At 40.7% G+C, this 22,248-nt stretch overlaps 1 protein-coding gene across 17 annotated transcripts in view; it reads right to left on the reverse strand.

The window, feature by feature from the left end:
- Positions 1-22,248, reverse strand: part of NEO1 (neogenin 1) — a 240,638-nt gene that overhangs the window by 8,036 nt on the left and 210,354 nt on the right. For 6 of the 17 annotated variants that reach the window (XM_089907025.1, XM_089907029.1, XM_089907024.1 and 3 more), the window contains 10 exons: positions 22,012-22,235; positions 21,793-21,931; positions 19,811-19,918; positions 17,810-18,004; positions 14,031-14,099; positions 9,557-9,704; positions 4,841-5,079; positions 4,362-4,385; positions 4,172-4,264; positions 349-507 (listed from right to left, as the gene is read on the reverse strand). In XM_089907025.1, coding sequence (XP_089763151.1) covers positions 349-507; positions 4,172-4,264; positions 4,362-4,385; positions 4,841-5,079; positions 9,557-9,704; positions 14,031-14,099; positions 17,810-18,004; positions 19,811-19,918; positions 21,793-21,931; positions 22,012-22,235 — 1,398 coding nt within the window. The remainder of the gene's footprint in view (positions 1-348; positions 508-4,171; positions 4,265-4,361; positions 4,386-4,840; positions 5,080-9,556; positions 9,705-14,030; positions 14,100-17,809; positions 18,005-19,810; positions 19,919-21,792; positions 21,932-22,011; positions 22,236-22,248) is intronic. The other 11 variants (XM_030761717.2, XM_030761711.2, XM_089907026.1 and 8 more) reach the window with 8 other exon arrangements.

Genomic DNA, 22,248 nt, shown 5'->3' on the forward strand with positions numbered 1-22,248 from the left:
GAAAATCACCCAGAATACATTTTCCTTTCAAACTGGAGGATTAAAAAAATAAACAAACTGAAAATATGACGGAATTAAGAGGCAAGATGATGGAACAAGACATGGTTATGTGATTAGAGTTACGTTTTTACTAAAACAACACCTTGCCCTAAGCACTTAAAACGTAGGGGAAAAAAATGGACTGAATTTTATAGAAACAAATTTGAGTCAGTAACAGAAACGTTATGATAAACAAATAACACTGAAAAAAAATTCCAAATCGTTCTAAGCAGGGCAAGTCCTCCCCATTGCAGCCTGCCGATGCTTTTTGGAATGCTTTCCACCTGGGGCTCCATCCTCATCTCTCACCTGTGGAATTGGCCCTGTCTGAAAGGGACATGGATGTGCCAATGGGCCATGAGCTGCCCGGGTGGTAGAGATGACTGCGAGCTGGAGAAGCGAGGCTGCTGGAGTGGAAATGATGGTGAGGGTTATCGAGGGAATGGATGGGATGGGCACTAATCACAGCTGTGAATGAACACAAGACAGAGAAATGCTTAACATGCTTGCACAGACACACACATATCACAGTTCAAGAGCAGTTACCCCGCGCCCCCCCCCCCATACTGTACGACCACTTCCTTGGCTTTTTGGTGGCAGATGGCTGAATTTGGACAATTAGCCATGGGTTTTATACTTGCTTTAAAAAATCAACACACTCCTATGCATATGTCTCTAGATATACACAGAAAGAAAAAACCCTGATGATTTTTACTAAAATGTTAACAGTGATCATCTTGTGGGGAAGAGTGGTGAAGAATCAAAAAAAAAATTTCTTTTGGTTTATCTTTATTTTCCAATTTTTCTACAATAAATATGGATTATATGAGTTATTAAAAATATCTCCTTGAATATGTCATAAAATATAAATCCATAAGCAAACAAATGGTGGTTTGGGTATCTAGTATTTTTTTCTCTTGCTTAAAAAGACAGAAGTCCCTTTTCCTTTGAGTATATTCCTAATTCATTCTGTCTTTTCTTACTTGCTGAATGAAGCATGAAATAGGTATTTAGGCTGAATGAATAAGTAGCTGTTTAATCAGCTTTCATCTTAAAAGGAACGCAAGTGGAACTGAATTCTTACGTTACAATCTAGTACTAAAAGCATGAAACACAGGCCTAGGGCACCATCTCTTCCTGCTTCCAGTCTGGGAGCTCAGCCACATCCATTCACATATTAAAAGATAAACGGATTTTTCCTAAATTGCCTCTTTCCTTCCCACAGTGGCTAAGGAATTCAATTTGCTGCATTTAGCAAACAAATCCAAAATTTCACACAGATGTTCCACATACAACTTTCTATGAAGACAAAGTGCTTCTTTAATGAGGCTTCATTATCAATCCCAGAGATGCAAACAAACAAAATCAGAAGCCCAGTTGGGATATAAACTTTTCTTAGGTACTCCCATAGAGTAGCTGGAGAAGCAGAATGTTTAACATCAAGATAACCAGCTCTAAATCCCCCAAACAGGTAGGGTTGGCTAGGAACACATGGGATCTTTTTATCCTTCCCTTTAGGCAAGGACTTCACAAACTTTGTGATAAAACTTAATTTGCCTTTGGAGTCTCTTAAAATGCCTTGTCACCAAGAATCTCCCTAGATCCTTGGGGAGCCACTCAACATGACTGGTGAAGAAAATCCCAGTCAATAAAATAGAGGCCTTGGGCTTCCCTGGTGGCGCAGTGGTTGAGAGTCCGCCTGACGATGCAGGGGACGCGGCTTTGTGCCCTGGTCCAGGAGGATCCCACATGCCGTGGAGTGGCTGGGCCCGTGAGCCATGGCCGCTGAGCCTGTGCGTCCGGCGCCTGTGCTCCGCAACGGGAGAGGCCACAACGGTGAGAGGCCCACGTACCGCAAAAAAAAAAAAAAATTGAGGCCTTTATTCTGCAGCTTTCTCTTTGCCACGTGCAAACAAGCAGGTGGCACAACCAGCCAGGGACCCTGAAGCAGTGCTGCCCCTCCCCCCTCAAGGCCTGGGAAACTAATCAGGGGCTTTCCCTGCCCTCAGGGATCAGAAGCTGCAGGTGGTCCCTCGGAATAAAATACAACTTGGAAAATCTGGCTGAGCAGAGGTCTTAGGGCAGCTTGGCAGTCAGCATCTCCTCCAGGGGAAGACAGGTAGTTTTCAGAAGCAGGGTGTTTCAGAATCACTGTTTTCCAGAATTAAGGCTAGGGTGAGGGAAAAAGCCTCCTGATTTTTATCTAGGAAGTGCAACTTGAAAGTGTTTTAGGTACAGAGAACTCTCACAAAAGAAAAACAAAGTTGACTTTAAGGCATTGCCAGTTTTTCCAAATTAAGTAAATTAAAAATGTGAAAGTGTCTGTCTAGAATACAGTTGGCAATCATTAGCTATTAGCTGAATCAGAATCCAAAGCTTCTGGTGCAAGGCTTTTGATGGAACCTCATCCTGACACCACCAAGCCTTTCTCAACAGTGCTCAGACATTTAAAGCCATGGTAGGTGGACGGGGGATGCAGACTCCAGGGAATCCCAGCTTGTGAAAAAGGATTGAAGCCACGTGGGGAAAAGCATATCTCTAAACCTGAAGATCACAAGTATATCACAAGTAAATTTGGGTTTCAGATTCTTGAATTAAAGGACCCACTCACCCACCCAACTGTTGAGGCACAAATTAAGTAATACTGTACCTTTATGCATACTCCTTCCCACCACCAAAAAAAGAAAAAAAACAGGAATGCTATCAACTAGTACAGCACATCTTTTCTGTGTAACATATTTAAAAATAACAAATCTAGGAATAGGGTTAGTCAAATTTTACAAGTTTTAAAAATAAGCCAGTGCAGGCAAGAACTAAAGTCTTATATAAAACAAACAAGTAAGTAGTCAAGCTACCATCTTCTTATAAATCAAAAGCAACTGGAATGGAATAATTTACTCTTTTTGGACACTTCTAAACCTGGGGACCCCGTCCAGGGCACCTCTGATGAGAGGGAAACTGCTTTTCCTTGCACACTTCGAAGTACAGGCCCCTCTTCTTTTTATCATGGACCTAAGCAAAAACTACTTTGTGCAGAAATGACCTGTTAGCAAATTGGCCCTTTCCCTTTCAAAGCTGATTTTTAGAATCTCGTGCAAGTGACAGCGTGTGTGCAGACGTTTACACTCTCAGGGATTCCACCAGTTTCCAAGTATACGGTGCCATCTTCTGTGTGTAGGATATCTGTGATTATTTAAAATCTCTGTCACTTGTTAACAGGGATGGCTAATAGTTCTGAAATGGGACATCTTTTAAGAAATGAATAAAAATCCAAAAGCTCATTTAGGTTAAATTAAAAAGTGATCTTTCAGGATTTGAATCTAGGCACCTGACAGTGTTAATGTTTACTAACCTACTGTTCAGTCCAGAGCAAATAACTTCAAGATCAAATAGTTTTTTAAACTTGATATTGGTAGGCAAGTGGCTTCTTATCTCTCTAGAATGGCACAGAGGACCCTCAACTGGAAGTCCCATTGTGCCAGCTAATCTGAAAGGCTTCCCCACGTTGAAAACAGTAACAAGGGAGAAGAAACACTAGTTTAAAAATATAATTGGTCTGTCCCATTGCTTTTTGGTTTTTTAATCATGACAGTTAACTTATTTTGAGTTTCAAATATTATTAAAGGAGGCTGGGCAATTTTCATGCTTATCAAAGTGAAGCATGGGTCAGATAAGGTTGAAAAATATTGCTTTAAAAACTCCATGTTGTCCACCTAAAACTCCTCTAAAATATAACATCTATTAACCAAAAAAAAATTCCGCAGGTGCCTATCAACACTGATTATGTATCGGGAAGCCTAAGGAATACTGTGACATCTAGCCATCTTCATCCCCATCTCTCCTGCAGAGATTCGATGTACTTTTAAAGAGACTGGTCACTTCCCTAATGCCTGGGAGACTTGTGGAAATTGGCTTCTTAGCTTATTTGCACTGAAATTAAGCTACTTGCAAGAATAAATATTAATTGCAAAATACGGCAAATGCTTGATACTTATTCCCTCATGGTGCCAAAGCTTTGGTAGATTATTTTTTGTGTTAGGATCAAGTGAAGTCAAAGAGATCACTGATAGTTGTTCCCCAACATGACTGGATAGATTGGCAGCCCTCGGGAAAAGAGAAGCTTTTAACTTACGCTGGGGTGGCTGGGAGTCAAAGGGCATCATCATTTTTGGTCTCATTCCCCGCCTTCCAGCCAGTGTAGACATGCTGTCCTCTGATTCATGCCCTAGACATCAAATATGGAGGCTGGTTACAAACATGTGCCCTAGGCCAATGAGCAGCCTCAGCAGTAAAACATTTCAAGTGGGGGATTCAGGACTCACAAACAACAATGGGACAAGGTGGTTCTGCAGGAAGTGAAATAAAGAGGAAAATGACCATTAGTGCATTACAGGAGTCCCTGTTGAGTCAACTCAGTTGACACAACGCTGCCTACCATGCTTCACTGCAGGTCTGTGAGGGAGAGCAGCCAGACCAAGAACATGCTGAACACCACAATGAGAGCTGGGGCCCCACTGAAGGGATGGAATGAAATGCACAGACATAGGCTACGTTGTCTCAAATGCTTGAGTGTCATGTTGGTGAACACGATGAGAGACCTAACAGAGCTAGAAGACTGTCTCATCTGGGTATAGAACCTCTCCCTCCTAACAAGCTAGCTATTCTTCATCAGAGGTTGATCCTGTAACACACATTTCTTTAAACCTAACCTCGTATAGGAATCACCAAATTAAGGCAACCTTACAAAATGGAAAATGGTTTAAATGAAAATAGTCTCCAAACATTTGGGAAAAACCTGCACCTCTATATGAATTCCGCCTTTGATGGATGTTGCTGTCCATGGAATTGTCAACCGGTGTGATATCTTGAGAGTTACGAGGAATTGGAGTATCAGTCATGATGGGGTTTGGGTCTGGAGACTTATCAATGGGTTTCAGCTCCAGTCTCTCATGATGGATCCAGAGGTCTGGGGGTTTGACATCCTTGGAGTTCCCTTTGTACTTGTGGGAGCCATTCACTGATTTGCAAGCAGCTCGTTTCCTAGGTACAAAATTAAGAGGATTTTTAAAACTAACTCTTGAATATTATTAGTCAAAAGGTTTCAATGATTAAAACTTCCCTTCTGAGAGATGCTTCAGGCAAAATCAGAAACAAACAAGAAAAACAGAGTCAAGAAGTTTCCTTCTGGGAACAGTAAGTGTATCACTGCTTTGTCCACATTATTTAGAGGTATGTACATGGGCATATTTGAATATTGCCTTGTGACTTTTTGAGTATAAGCAGATTAGACAGCATTTTTGAATCAAATAATCTCTAAAGCAAAAGCTTTCTCCCCAAGTTTCCAATCAATAGAGAAAGGACACCGTTAACTAGAAATATAACAATGGAGTAGACATAGAGTCTGCTTATAAAGGAGGAAGGGAACTCCATTTTAGGTAACTCAAACTAGGACCACCACTGGGTTAAGTCAAGAATGGGGATGACAGTGTCGACTTTTCTGTGCCTTAGTTTCTCCATTAAGTCACTCACCCAACTCAATAAGCATTTATTAGGTACCTGCTGTATGTCAGGTCCTATGCTGGATTGCTGTACCCTCAGCACTTCTGGCCAAGTGAGGAAGACAGACACTGAACTTTTTTTTTTCTTTTTTTTGCGGTACGTGGGCCTCTCACTGTTGTGGCCTCTCCTGTTGCGGAGCACAGGCTCCGGACGCACAGGCTCAGCAGCCATGGCTCACGGGCCCAGCCGCTCCGCGGCATGTGGGATCCTCCCGGACCAGGGCACAAACCCCCATCCCCTGCATCGGCAAGCGGACTCTCAACCACTGCGCCACCTGGGAAGCCCTGAACTATTATTTTTAAATGTTCTGAGCTTAATGAAATGCCAAGTGTTATAGTAACCTCTTAATAGCTGGACATACAGTGGACAGGAAAAATGTGACGGAAAAAGTGACATTTAAGCTAAGACCTAAATGGGACAGGGCAGAAGGTGCATTCCAGGTGGTAAAATCAGATTATGTCAGAGCCCTGAAGCACAGAGCAACAGCCTGGTGTGTTAGAGGGACTGTAAAAAGTCCTGAGTGGTGGCAGCGTAGGAACCATAGGGAGAATGATATGAAATGATGCTGGCAAGATGGGCAGGGATTAGATCATAAAGGGCTTTTAGAGCCACGCCAAGAGTCTGCAGTTCCCTCTATGAGTAAAGAGAAACCCCTAAATGGTTTTAAGCAGGAGAGTAAGGAGATGAACTCTGAGTTAAAAATTTAAACCAACTGGGATGTGAAGAATGGATTTGAGGGGTAGGGGACAAAACAGGAGGGCAGTTAGGATGCAACTGCAGTAATCTCAGGCATGACTGGCGGTGGCCTGGGACAGTGAGAATGGAGGAAAGAGAGAGATCTGGCAGTTATTTAGGGGTCCCAAATGACAAGACTTGGTGAAAAAATGGATGTGGGAAAGGATAGGAATAAAGAAACAAGAGGAATAAAGGATTATGCCGAGGTCTCTGGCTTAAGCCATTTACTAACACTGGGGAGAAGCAGGTTTGACAGAAAAGATTATAAATTGTTTTGGACATGCTAAGTGGCTCTGAGACACTACAGATGAAACATAAAACAGGTAATTGGTTCTGAGACTGAGGCAAGCCTGAGACTCAGAAGAGAGAGTCCTTGGCTAGAGAGAGGAATATGGGAGTAGCTGAAATTCAGAAGTAAATGAAGCCAAAGGAGCAAGTATCACTAGGAGAGAGCGTAGAAGGAGAAGAGAGTAATTCTAGGACCAGGCCCTGAGGAATGTCTGTATTTGATGGCTGAGTAGATTGGAGAGGCTGCGAAAATGAACACACAATCACGGAATACAAGAGAATGTATTCAAGAGAATGTTTCAAGAAGGAAGGAGTAGTTGACTGTGTTAAGTGGGGAGAGATTAAGGTAAGGACTGAAAAATTTCCTTTGGCTTTAGCAATATGGAAGTCACTGGTGACCTCAGCAAAAGCAATTCTGCTGCAGCAGTAGGGGCACAATTTGGATTAGAAAGGACTGAAGCATGAATGGGCAGTGAAAAAATGGACAAGTGAGTGTAGACAAGTATTCAAGAAATTTGTGGTGAAGGGAAAGACAGAGATTTGTAAGTGGTTGGTGGTAAGGACCATGCAACAGAGGAAGGGTTATAATTATTTCTTAAGATAGAAGAAGTTTGAGCACACTTACATGCTGAAGGGGCAGAGCCAACAGAGAGTGACAGGTTAGCTGTGCTGGAGAAAGGGACAACCACAAGTACAAGGTCTTAGAAAGCAGGAGACCCTGGGATCCAGACGGTAAGTGGAGAACTGGTCTCCGAAAGGAGGAAGGGGGAGAAAATGATTATTCCCAACATGGAAAGGTTTTTAGATTTGATGGTGGCACACTGAGGTAGTTCTCATCTTTTGAGAGTGAGGGGGCTATAGAGGGATGTGCTGAGAAACTACAAGGGGCTAGACTCTAAATACTCTGTCAGCTTTGAGGTTGTAAGAGTCTATAAACAGCTACAATTGAAATGGGAGGTGTCTCAGGTATTAAAGAGGAAGAAAAGTACTGAGAAAAGCTCACATATTTTCGATGGTCAATGGAACACTTGGAAAGCAGATCACTGGGGGAGGAGGAGGGGAAAGCTCTATGAAGACTTGATACAATTCTTTTAGCCAAAGGGACGCAAATTATAGGACCTGCAGATGCAAATACAGAGTACAGAGCCTATTACAAACTCATTTTCCTACCTCTCAATCTGAAGACTAAGTACTTTATTTTTTATTTACTTTGAATTTTAAATCGCCCCAAACATTAAGGAAGTTTGTCATTTTGTTTTTCCAGATTCTTTTAAATAAAGATCTCAAGATGTCTAAAACTAGATGCAAAATCAAGTTCATAAAGATAAATGGGAAATGCTGAAAAAGAAGCTTATAGAAAAGTTGTAGCATAGAAAAATCTTATTTCTGAGGTTTTAAAGAGAAACAGTTTTCTACAGTCAAAGGTAGGTAGGGAAAGCTGTAAGAGGCAGCAATCAACAGGCTTATAAAGAGAGCCCCCATTCTCTTGGAAAAATGATGAAGGTGAGCTACAGAAAGCTATTTTATTTCGGCAAAAGAAAGATTAAAAACATCACATAACCTACAGAAAATGACATAAAGCCATTACTAGTAGCAGTTAGATGGTAGCTTGTACTTGCCCTCTATTTTGAAAACAAACAGATTTATTGTTATTAAATACTTGCATCCTTGCCTTGGGCAGACCAGGTCTGATGATAATCACACAGACGTGAATTTCTCTTTTCTCTTTATGGAGCAATACCTCCATCTTACGATCCTTTAGGATACTGCAACTAAAGTTGTTCTATTACCCATACTGTGTTTTTGCTATTAGGGGTAACTCAAGAATCTCCTTTTTTATGGCATCTGTCTTGCTGGCCAGAGATAGGAGTAGAATATGACCTAGGGTCAAGGATTCTCTCAGGTTCCGGAGTGCAGGCTGTTATCAAGCACCATATTATGGAATCACCTTGCTATCTCCTCTAGACAATTAGCCGCAAGCCTCAAAATCCCAGAGGAGTTCAGAGCTAGCAGCCACCTGACCTCTCTGCTAATGTGATATGCTGATTATAAGTAATCCTTTCTCGTTCATTTAATCAATACATCTCTCCACCGCATTCCCCCCACCCCACCTCCTGCAGTCCCAACCTCAACTTCTACACTTGGTAGCACTTCTTTAAAAATACTCTTAAGCTTAGATTTAGAGTCTATGGTCTCTGGTCTCCGTCCATCTCAGCTGACATTTGTGCCATGAAATTCCACAAACCCCTGTGCATCTGGTTCACTGTGTGCACAGAGACAGTCTTCCAAAGGGGCCCCCAACAAGGCTGGACATTGTCCACTTTCCTCTCCAGATCGATTGTCTACTTGGCTCTGTGACTTGAGAGGTTGAGTTAAATGAACTATATCTACAAGGTAACTCTGTCCCTGGCTTCAAGTTGGTTTGGAAGGTAGAATGCACAGGCAAGACACTGGAAGGTAGGAGGTATTTTCTCTCCTGCCCCCTCACTGCTGGGCTGGGGGTTGGCAGTAGTTACAGTCCTACCACCCCACACGGTTCCTGTCGCAAGCCCTCTCCTGCTGCTTCAGATCCCTGAAAACAGCTCTCTCTTCATCAGAAAAAACCCTCACCCTTTTAAGGGTGACAGTGGCCTATCACTGCTGCTGGCCCTTGAACACTGCTGCCTAACGCTAACGCCACCTAGGACATTGTAAATGGTCCCTTCATTAAAGCCTCCTTCACCCCCTTTCATTGTGCCACCTCTTTCCTGCCAGGACCCTGAATGACACACACTTAATAAGAGGAACCATTCTGCATTTCCTTTAAAAATATTTGAAACATCGCTTTTCACATATTTTATGTTTTAACTCTGTGTACAACTCCAGATACAGAAGTCACATAGAAGCAAAAGAATACATACAAAAAAATGTATGGGCTACAACTGGGGCTCCTTACTTTTTCTGGTGAGAAGTGGTACGCCTGGTGCAAAAGACAGCGATGATCACGACCACCACGATGGTGATGACGCCAACGGAAACGATGATGACCAGCAGCATGTTACTGTCTAGAGGAGAGGTGGGGCTTCCATGAGGGCTGTTACTGCCTGGAAAGGGAAAACCGTACGCTTGCTAGTGTTAGAGAATTCTAGCATAAAATCAGGCTACAGAACCGTCATGTGAGTATAGATACTTCTGTGAGCTTCTTGATAACAGTCATCACCGTGCCTTGTATAAAAGTGCCTCATGAACACAGCCACCTCCACTAGATCATGAAATCTAGAGAGCGGAGTTTCTGCCCTATGCACAGTACCTTGCACAAAGCTGATGTTCAATAAAAGTTTCTCAAGTTATACTGAACACTATGCTTGGACAAATAAGGGGGTCTGTCTCCTGGTGTCTTATGTTGTATGTAAATTCATTTTATAAAGCACCATTTGTGAATCATTTTAGCTTTCTGACTTGCAAAACTATTTAAAAAATGTACATTCATAGAAAACAAAAGGTTTTTTCCAACATATAGATGTCTGCCATCACAAAAAAATTATTTGAAAAATAACGTCTCTCTTTTTATAAATACACAGTCTATGCAGAGTTAATTTTCTTATTCAGTTTCAGGAAAAAGTATGTACATATGCATTAATTTGACAAATATTTATTGAGTGGTTACTATGAGCCAGGCATTGTTCTAGGTACTAAGGATGCAACAGTGAACAACAAAGATAGGTAGGGGTGGGGGCAGACAATAAACAAATAAGAAATTATTAGTTTGTAATAAGTGCTATGAAAAAATAAAATGAAGGTATATGATACAGAGTGACTGGGTGGCTATTTTAGATTGAATGGATGGGAAAAGCTTCTCTGAGGAGATGGCATTTGGGCTGAGATTTGAATGACATGAATGATCCCACCATACAAAGACCTGGAGGAAGAACATTCCATAGAGAGGGAATAGCTAGTGGAAGGATCCTATGGCAGGAATGAGCTTGGCACGTTCAAGGAAGAGAAAGGCAGCCAGTATTGCTGAAGCAAAGAGAGATATGCAAAGTTAGAGAGAAGGAAGTAAGCAGAAAAAAGATGAAGGTGAGGCTGGAGCGGTGTGCAGAGGCCACATCATTTAGGGCCTTGAAGAAACAGATTTTCTTCTTCCTATTATTGTTCCCTCATTGCTCACAGGATGAGGCTCAGCTTTTTATCAAGGCCTTTTGTAGTCTTGCTCTTCCATTTTCTGAAACATAGTTCTTTGCTTCCCACCTCGTTATAAAAGTTATGCATGTTCATATTATAAAATATGGGAAATCCCTCTACACAGATCTAACCGTCATGGATAGATGACATCTTTTCTTCTAGTTACTCTCTCTTATTGTCCTAACAATCAAAGCTGTACAATTAATAGGATGAGCTGTTTTGCTTAACTATTGCTAGTGACTAAATATTTAGTCACTAGAAGAAGTACTTAAGAATTGAGTCATCCTACCCGTCTGGGATGTTGTGGAAGAAATTTCTACCATGAAGGTATGGCCTAGGAACCCGTGTTCTTAGAAAAGCTCCTAAAGTGATTCTCATATACAGCCTGGCTTATAAACTTACGATCTAATCCAAACTATACTTATTGTGGGAATCCCTTCCATAACACTGGATTGGATTAGCGGAACTTTCACTTTTGATTCTATGTTTTTATAGGCTACTAAGCACAGTCCTAAATGTGGGATAATTTTGACAGCTTAAGAGCTTATTCTTCTACATTTGCTTTAATCACTTTTATCCTTCATTTCTGAGAAAAAAGTCAGCAGATAGACAACTTAAATTGTACACACTGATCTTCAATAAAATAACATTTTTATATTTGGGAACGACTATGGAACTGGGAGCCAATACAATTAGATCATACTAGGGCCTTACATAAAACTTTTATTAACAGCAATGCTGAGTTACTGGGTGGGGCAGTGGTGGGGCAGGCACTGCAATCAGAGGCTGGGGAGCTGGGGTGTGAGAGGCAAGCAGAGGTGGTGGCGGCAGTTCTTTCCTGCATTCAACAGAGAAAAATTCTCATTTAATTGCAGTTGACCTCTAACTTCTGAGCTGGCCAAAAGCTCCCTTTTAAAATAGAGTAAGAATGAGCTGCCAATGGGAGCATCATCCCTCCTACCAGGGACATTAAGGCTCACCTGGACTATTGCAACAGCTTCCAAACCACTCTTTTCTGACTTCATACTCGTGACACCCAACTCATTCTCTGCTGTCATCAGGGTAATAATAGTAGATACTCAATAAATGGAAGTCATAGTTTACCAGTAGTATCAGACATCTTACATATGTTACTTACATGAGGAAGCTCACATTTCTTAGCATCAGCACTTGAGCTTTTGACAGGCTGGTTCTAACCTACCTTCTCTAACACAAGACTCTCTATCCTGTCTCTAGGCAGTGTGATCCCTGGAGAAAGCAGGTTTAAAAAAATTTTTTTTAACATCTTTATTGGAGTGTACTTGCTTTACAGTGTTGTGTTAGTTTCTGCTGTGTAACGAAGTGAATCAGCTATACATATACATATATCCCCATATGCCTTCCCTCTTGCGTCTCCCTCCCACCCCTCTAGGTGGTCACAAACCACCGAGCTGATCTCCCTGTGCTATGCAGCTGCTTCCCATTAACTAGGTATTTTACATTTGGTAGTGTATATATGTCAGTGCTACTCCCTCACTTCGTCCCAGCTTATCCATCCCCCTCCCCATGTCCTCAAGTCCATTCTCTACGTCTGCGTCTTTATTCCTGTCCTGCCCTTAGGTTTGTTAGAACCACTTTTTTTTTTTTTTTTAAGATTCTATATATATGTTAGCACACGGTATTTGCTTTTCTCTTTCTGACTTACTTCACTCTGTATGACAGACTCTAGGTCCATCCACCTCACTACAAATAACTCAGTTTAGTTCCTTTTTATGGCTGAATAATATTCCATTGCACATATGCGCCACACCCTCTCTATCCATTCACCTGTCAACAGACACCTTGGTTGCCTCCATGTCCAAGCAGGCTGTTTTAAACTGCCATGCCTCCACACGTGCTTTTATTGCGTCCTAGGATGTTCAACCCCCTCCTCAACATTTAGCAATCTTCTCTGTGCCTTTTAAAATCTGGGTCAGAGATCATCTCTTCTACAAAGCTTTCTCTTTTCTCTATCAGGTAGTTTGTTACTCAACCCTCCTGTTCCTACAGCCTGTTACATAGAACCTGAACCTTTAGAAATATGTGTGAATAAATGAATGAATGTATAAATGAAAGATAAGACAAAGAAATAACTGCTTTTTTCACAGTCTTGAATATTATACTGTGGACAGCACATAAATATAACATATGTATCCCAGGAGGAGAAACTCATAAAGTCCTAGAACTCAGAGCCTAAAGATTTCTTGAAGCAAGCAAATTTGTCTGGCTCTCCTAGGAACTGGCTGATTTCACAGAAGTCTGGGCAATATCACTTTTTATTTAAATAGATACTGGAGACTGAGATAATTTTATTTCCACAATTAGATCAGGAGTTTCCAGAGGACTAGAAACTCTTTTCCTTTCTCTTCCATATGTTTCTTTTTTTTTTTTTTATTGGAGTAAAATTACTCTACAAGTGTGGAGACAGTAAGGGTCATTTCTAGTAACTACTTTTGTGGACATTTTGCCATCCTGGATTCCCACATCTGGTATAGAACCCCATGCCTTTCAGGCTGCATGTGACAGTGGACAAGGCACAATCTGAAGTCAGAAGACCTGGGTTTTGGTTCTAGGACTTCCAGAATATGTGGGTGGATCCAGGCACATTACCTCTCCGCTGAGTCTCTTAATGTATAAAATGGGAATAATGATACTTGTTCTCCCTGCCTCACCACAGTGTTATGAGGATCAAATGTGATTTCATGTGTGAAAGTAACTTACAAATGGTGACGTTCAGTAGAGAAGCAGGTGTCATCATGTAAGTAATTAGAAGGCATCAGCTCTTAGGATGGCTTGGAGGCTGGTAATAATTTTTTAGAATTCCCAAACTAAAAACACTGCAGTAAGTAGTGTGGGGAGAAATTAATGATTCCAAAGCATTTCTCTGCCTCGTTCTAGATGATAGCTAATCCCACTAAAGGGTTTATTTTTGAAAGCAAGATTCTAATTATTTTCTAGAGGCAGTGGGCAAAAGGAAGACTTGTTTGTTTAGAATTATTTTAAGCTGGATACGTGGGGAAACAATTTTATTTCTGGATCCTATAATGAATGAGTTTTTAGTAATTCAGCAAACATTTGCCAGAAAATGCCTGAAGCTCTATTAAAGAAAAAGAAATGAGTAACATGCTACAGTCCACCACACAGGAGCTACAAAAAACAACTCAAGATTTCAAGCAGAACTGCATCATGCCCACAGGAGGCCAAAAAAGCCACAGGAAGGGCTTTACCGCTCATCGGAGGTTTGTAGTCGGATCCTAGGTCTGGCAGACGGCTTCCTTTCCCTGCAGACCCTGAGGCTGAAGAAGAAGAACTCATGTCAATAACAACCCAATCCATTGGTGTGACAAGTCTACTTCACAGCTAGTGAGTGTTTTCTACAAAAAAAAAATATTTTCAGTCTACTCTGTCCATGAGAAAAGGAAGTAGCACACACACAATGGGAAAATATAGCCTATTTGTGTAAAACAAACTAAGGTATAGCTTTCTATGCAATGAGGCATCTGAAAGTCTGACACCCTTGTTCCATGGCTGTATCTAGGGTGTAACAAAGCTGCCCCTTGCTGTTAAGGTTTCTCTAGCCCAGGAAACATTTGCTGAAATACTACCCAGAGCACTTATGGCTAAAGTAGCTTCTCATGGAAAAGGGACTAAGGGGACCAGTTAGGCTAATCTGCATTAAAGAAATGGACTCTTCCAAGGGACCGGCTATGTTGATCTGGCCTAGTGGGTGTCAGTAGTGTTTTATATTTCTCAAAATATAAAGCTGCCTTTCCAAATATAAAGTTACCCTAACGGGAGCAGGAAGGCAACTGGACGTTCAAACTGGGTTCTCAGTTCTTGCTCAGTCAACCTAAACATCCAAAGATAAAAAAACCAAAGTCTTCCCTCTAGTTGCTCACAAAGGACACTGTCTCCTAATCCATCATCATGGAACATAACAAGTGAGGCTGCTGACCTTGGGCTTGGGACCACCTCATAAGCAGACCTCAGAAAACACAAATATCAGCTTTTTAGAAATTTATATTCTTGGTTGTGAATTTTATTCTTCACATTTATAGAAGAAGCTGCCTTGTAAAGCAAATATAAGGAGTCCGTCCCCAGTAAAGCAAAGGTATTCCTCAGTGCAAAGTCTGGGGCCAGAAGGCAGTCTCATGCTTCTTTTGAAGAAGTGTGCAAGAACTGCAAAGTAGAGCTGTTCCACATAGTTAATACAGCACAGTGCGTAACCGACTGCCTGCACCGCAACACCGGCTCCATCACGCACTAACTGTGACTTTTGGCAAGTTACTTAGCTATTATTTTTGGGTCTTAGTTCCCTCATTGTAAAACAGTGATAATAATGGTACCTACTTCATGAAATGGTTGTGAGGATTAAATGGAAATTTAATCCAATAAAGTATTCTGAATACTGCCTGACACACAGTAAATGTTCAATAAATATTAACTACTAAATAAATCTTTAGGGAACAATATTATCTTATCCTTTGCAGAGGTAAAGAGCATGAAGCTTCAATGAGAGTTATTTCTACAAAATAAAGCTTGCCTGGAAATGCATAAACCAGATGTGTTGCTGTAAAACATTACAGCTAATATCAAGTACTGCTATAAATAATCAGACTTGGAGGAAATGGAAGAAATTAAAATCTGAAGGTTTCTGTATGAGTTCATTTAACGAATAAATCTAGAAATGAAAACAGTATTTTCTATGTTTCCAGAAGCTCAAAACCCCCAAAGAAGGTCTTGGGTATCCAAAAGGGCATATTCTAGAATTTAACTCACAGTCCTTGACCCTTTCCCATTGTCCATACTTATTACTTTATCCCTTTACTTCTGATGCCGTCATTCCTCCCAAATGGCACACACCATATTTCAAGATTCCAGTTTTTCTTTTCACTGTGATAAGGTGGCAGAGATGAAACAGCCCTTGTAAGGCTCTTCATATTTAAGTGTACTTATTTGTCAGGTAGCCCACATTTAAGCCAAGCTATCCAGAGTAACATATTATGTAAATAATTGCCAATGAACACACTTTGCCAAGAAACCGATTGACTTAATTCCCATATTTCTTAACATTTTTCCTTTATATTTAACCTATGAACAAGAAATTCCAGGGATTAGCCAAACACCAAAAATAAATATGGGCAAAGAATTTTAACTACCAAAGGTGCGGTGTAGCTGAGAATTGCACCCTGGCTTATGGGGTGAAGTGATGGAAGAACAGTGAGCACATTTATATTCTGTGCATATTCAGTATAGTTACTTTTCTATTCTCAGGCTTAAGTCAAAGGTTCTACCATGATTAGGGTGCCTTACACACAGACACACACACAGACACAGAGGTATGTTTGCAGTTTCTCTAACATACAACAAAAGGCTCATTGAATGCAAACACATTTCCAAAGCCCTAAAACTTGAAACTTCAAATTTTGAATCTTCCTTGCCATTAACCAAGATCCAAAGACTCTGTATTTCTAGTAACTACTCCTAAAGAATAAAAGCAACCATCAAATTTACTTTTACTGCTCTTAGTACAGAAAACAGATACCAACTTTAGCTGACTTCCCAGAGATGAAAATCACAAAGTATAGTTACCTCTCCACCATAGCAATTGCAGTGAACAGACTACACTGACAATTTCAAGAATGGTGACACTGAGGCCCAAGCTTCCTAAACTTCCACTGTAAACTGTCTCTATCCTGTTTTAAAATGAGCAGATATATTTAAGAGAAGAAATGGAAAAACAGCTCTGAATTAAGCTTACAACAAGAGAACAGAGACCACTAATTTTGTCACAGATAATCACACAATTCAGTAGGGTACATTTGTAGATTTTCTGTTGGGGGGAGGAAAAGAGGGTATTCACTGAATTTGATTAAATTTTTCACTTAGAGATGTTAATAAAATTCTAGATGCTACAAATATGACAAATTGGTATGCTTGTTCTCATCATGGCCCAAATCCCTATCTGTGTTACAGAATTTCAGTATCTTAGCACAAATGATAATCTGGCCCACACTTAAGGCCAATCTCCTACAGCTGCAGAAGTTTGACTCAGTTTTTTTCCTGCCAGTCTATTTAGCTCCTAAGTATCAATAGATTCCCTAGCTTTTCAGATACTCCAAGTGCCACAAACATGGACTCAACTCTACTGTGGCCAATAAATATTTGATTTTTAACACATGGTACTGGTACTGATTTTCAGGAAAAAAAAACCCCAAAAAACCAAAAAGCTAATAATAGGTCACAAAAGAGAGGAAAGGAAAGAGAGGCCATCTACTCATTTACCTTGATCATTAGCCATTTTATCAGAGGAGTCCGCTAACAGGCCAAGCACAGGGGAAGAAAAAAACAAGAGCAAGGATCACAAGCTTTGAAGATGGGACAGGCAGAATTTTTAAAGGAAAAAATAAAAACCCACAAACTTCCAAACACGTTGAGTCTTGTTTTTCGTACTAACAGAAAAGAAATCCATGTATGGTTTCCATACTTCCAGACTCAGTCCCCGACTTTTATTCCTAAGCTTACTTGGTTCAATATTTTACCTTCACTTTCTTATCTAGAGTTTTCTCTAAAGGGCCCCTTTTGAGAAAAGCCTCAACCCTTTCTCTCTACAAAGGTCCATGAATAAGCCTTTCAGGTTAAGAGCCTGCATGTGTTGAAAGAGAATCATCCATCACAATAAACATGCTACTACGCTGTGTGGGAACCAAGAGAATCCCATCTGATCTGACTGGTAAGAACTTTTAGATCACTGCGATTCATCTGCCTCAAACAGCCTGAAGTCAAGAGTTCCCCTGTAAATTATATGGTTAAGTCAGTAACCTAGGGAACATTGATTTGGTAGTCAGTGGGTGGGATCATTTTGAGATAAATGCTCACACTGTGGCTCATAAGCGCATCATCAGGACTTCCTGTATCATCCAGTCTCTACATGCTAAAGTGACATGTGCACGCATAGCCCCACTCAAGAGACACACAATGAAACACTCTGTTTGGGAGGCTTTACCTTTGGGTGTTCTGAACTGGACAGCTTCAGACATGGGCCCCATGCCCTTTGAGTTCCGAGCTTGGATTTTGAAGTAGTATGGTGTGTCAAGTGTTAATTCTTGTATCTGGTGAGTCAGCCTGTTTCCCACAACAGGCTCAATAACCCAGTCGTGTATCTCTGCATTCACGTCCGTACTGTAATATATGATGTAACCTATCCAAAGGAATTAATGGGAAAAGAAATCTTATTCCTGGCTTTTTCTTTTGCAATCAGTTAAGTCAATAAAGATATATGTTACAGCATATACAAATAGAGAACTAGTTACAGATTAAATTAGCAATGGTAAAAAGCATTTTAAATGCTACACTAAACATAATATAGATAAAACCACAATTTCAACAGTGCCAGACTAAGTTACCATCTATATCTGCAGCTGATGTAATAAAAGTAAAGATAAAAATATAGGGTTAAATATTCTCATAAGCTAGGAAATTATATAAGGAAAATAACCTAATCATCATTCCAACATCCTATACCTCTAGGGTCTACAATTAACTCAATGCAGTTTTGGAAACTAGTAACTAGTAACGGCCTGACAATGCTATATATATATATTTATTTATTTATTTATTTAATTTATTTATTTTTGGCTGCACTGGGTCTTCATTGCTGCATGTGGGCTTTCTCTACTTGTGGCAAGCAGAGGCCACTCTTCGTTGTGGTGTGCGAGCTTCTCATTGTGGTGGCTTCTCGTCGCGGAGCACGGGCTCTAGGCGCGTGGGCTTCAGTAGTTGTGGCACGCAGGCTCAGTAGTTGTGGCTCATGGCTCTAGAGCACAGGCTCAGTAGTTATGGAGCACGGGCTTAGCTGCTCTGCAGCATGTGGGATCTTCCTGGAGCAGGGCTTGAACCTGTGTCCCCTGCATTGGCAGGTGGATTCTTAACCACTGCACCACCAGGGAAGCCCATCAATGCTGTTTTAACTCTCACCAATGTGATTTCCCAGGAGAAAAACTCCTAGGAGATGCGCAGCCACCTCTGCTAAACTCTCCCAAACTTGGGGTGGGTGAAGTCACAGTGAAACGTCACCTGATACATCCACCAGAGGGCACTCAATCTCCATGGCTGAGGCAGGAAGAACCACAACCACAAGCCTACCTGACCTACACAGCGCAAAAATGCACTGCATCATTACTGGTTTTAAAGACAAAACAAAATGTAATCCATGTCAAGTCATGCTTAATTCCTTTATGGAAGAGGCACATTCTAAAACCTAAAGTAAAAATTTCATAAAGACTTGGGATTTATGGAAAGGGATTCCTATTGAAAGCCAAGGCAGGACAATGCTAAGAAAGGCCTTCAGTTTCCTTAGGCTGCCTTATTCATACGAAGAAACTTTAGGAGGCATACACCTACCTGGAGCAGAGGCAGGTTTTCCTCCCTGATAAGGCCAAGGAAGGCATAGTGCCCTCTACTCTGAAAAAATTCAAGGTCCCTTCAAAGGCCTAAGCCAACTCGGACTTTTAACTCTAGTTGTAAGAGCACAGGAAGCTGAAGTAGCAGCTCTGGGTGAAAAAAGAAACTAAAAGCCTAATGGGTTTTTTTGGCTTCTGGGTAAAAGAACTGAGTTTATATTTATTGGGTATTATTCTGTAGAATTAGGCAGGGTCTTTAATCTCAAAGCTGGTCATCTAATCAGAGATAGAGAAGAGCAGCTTTCCTGAGGAAAATAAATATGTCCATAAGTTCCACTATAACCAAAGGCTGTCTAGTACAACCCACAACCTTCAGACTTTCATGCAACATGGGTCAGAACAACCAGCTAGTGAATCATTTTTATGTCACTAAACAGCACGTCCTTGCTCCACCTTCCAGGACCATCATGACTCACACCTCATAAAATGGCCAAGGCAGCTTTAAGACCCCCATTTCTCCTAACAAGGAGGCACCCTCCTGGAATGCTTCTGCCAGGCAGGAACAGGGAACAGTCACACACTCAAAGGCATCTTAGGCCTCTTACCTGTAATTTTGCCATTGGCTTCAGAGGGAGGCTGCCAATTTACAATTATGGTCCTAGGTTTTCCCTCTTTACTCACAACTGTCACATCCTTGGGTGGAGAAGTAGGAACTACAAAATAATAATACTTTCAGTAATTCCCATCCATTTCAATTTAATTCACCCTTTCCTCAACCCTTTCCATTTAGAATGCACAATGAAGGGCAGAGGCAAAAAAGATAAAGCCTCCTGGCTTCAAAGAATTCACTGTCTATCTATAAATAGCTCCAATGAAAAGAAAAATATGCAAAGTACCAAAGAGGAAATATCACACCATGAGAATACAGTATAGGCATCCAGATGGGGAGGTCAGGGATATGCAGGCTAGTTAGGGAAATCAAAAGACATCTGTAGTCCCTGCTTGATAGATCAGGAGACTGAAAATGAGAAATGTTATATAATGTGCCCAAGACGACATTTTCCCCCCAAATTGGATTGTTTTGTTAGAATAGTTTTAAGTATAAAGTAACTTTCTCTCTACCTACAGTTGGCTCTCTAAACCAAATACAGTGTTTGAAAACCACCATTCCCCCAAAGAATAAATGATTTACAAATTGATGGGTTTTTTTTTTAAGTTAAATTTACGCTGAAAAGATACTGTAAACTATTGAAGGTTATTGCTCTGAAATGTAAAGCTGTTTATGGAACAGAAAAACCAATAAAATAAAAATGACAGTGCATCTGTATTTCCATGTTATGGCTGAAAACTTTTAATGTACTAGTTGGAAAATGAGCAAAGTAAGTATATCCTTAAATTTACTTTTCTCTTCCTAAAATACTGGAATTCTCCTAGTATAAAACGGAAGGGAGCCCAGTGAAATGCAAACTCCTGATGGAGTATCATTTATTACCTAATGGGCTGGAATGAAAGCACAAAGATATTCTTAAAACTGGCAAAGAAAGCAAACTCAAGGTCTATTTAAGCTTTTGTGCATTATATTTCTTTCTCTCCAAATCTAACCCCTTTTCTCTGCAGGAAATTCAACCAACTGTGAAGATAAAAAGACATTAGGGCCAAACCCAGTCTACGGAGACTTTATAGCTCTATTTTTTTCATTATTCATTTAAAAGGGAGAAAGAAATAGGAGGGTGGAATAGACAGAGCCTCCCAACGGTTACACACCTCCCCATGCTAGGGAAGTACAAGGGGCAGAAGGGTAGGTCTACAAGTGAGCAAAAAGCAAGCAAAATCTTAAAATTGGATGGCTTGCTTTCCCCTTGATTTACTTAGCTGTCTTTTTTCTTTCATGTTTACTTACAGAGAAAAACCCTAAGAATACTCCAGTGGGAGATTTTATAAGACACTAAACAGTTTGCAAGAAAGCTCCTAGGGCAGGCTTGGGAGGCTCTGGTAAAGTGCTGAGGCTCTAGCAAGCATAGCATTGGTGAAGGGCAGCCCACTTCATCTTTTCTATCTCAATTTCCCAGTAAGGCAAGGTTAATAACCGTAATTCCTTACATCTACACAGTGCTTTACAATTTACCATGTACTTTATTTATAGGGTACTTTATTTTACCCTATAAAGTAGGAAAGGCAGAGATCACCCCTCTTTTATAGATGGAAGAAATAGATTCAGAGAGGCTGGATGACTTGCTTATGATCACAGTCAACAGATGGTTGACCTTGGAATTGAACTCAAGTCTCATGACTCCTAAAATCTAGTACACTTTGCATTATATTGTCCTATTTGCTAATGTTCTTGTACAACGATGAAAAAACATAATTAATCAGCTGAAAAAGCAAACACTGAACTCCAGCTGTAGCTGCTCACTGTGTTCTGTAAATATGTCAATTCACGCACTCAATTCTTTCCTTGGGTAGGAAAAACAGGTGATGAGATGTCTTATGACTTGAGATATGGCACAACATTAGCACGGACTTTCACTGGCTTTCACTTCTTGCAAAGAGAAGAAATGCCATGTGACAAAGTTCTGACAACACATACCTAATTCAAAAGTGGTCCCATGTGCTGTCATACTCCATGTGCTTGATCTTCGACCTTTCGTCACCATCACAGAGAATTCATAGAGTGTATTTGGTTTTAAACCAGTCACCAAATAACTCAAAGTCGTTGCATTAGCATTCTGGAAATATATGAATCAAGAGCTTCAGAGTCAGAAAATATCAAGAATTAGGTTTTCAACCAGAACAAATGTGCCAGTACCTTATACTTGGTGTTTGCTGGGATGTTGGTTTTCCATCGGACTGTGTAGTATCGGGAGTCTGTAATCTTCTGGTGTTTGGGCAGTGAGTTGTCTGCCCATGTAATCCTTATGGTGTCATGACTCAGAATGGAAGCCTGAACTCCCACTGGTGGCATCATGGGAGTAGGATCTGGCACTGGAGTGTATGGAGCATTAATAACAAATAAATCAACTTCAGAAGTGTCTGGGTAAAAAGT

Source organism: Delphinapterus leucas, chromosome 2 (genome assembly GCF_059928025.1).
Source record: "Delphinapterus leucas isolate spDelLeu-1000000601 "Yukka" chromosome 2, BTC_Dleu_Yukka2, whole genome shotgun sequence".
NCBI lineage: Eukaryota > Metazoa > Chordata > Mammalia > Artiodactyla > Monodontidae > Delphinapterus > Delphinapterus leucas.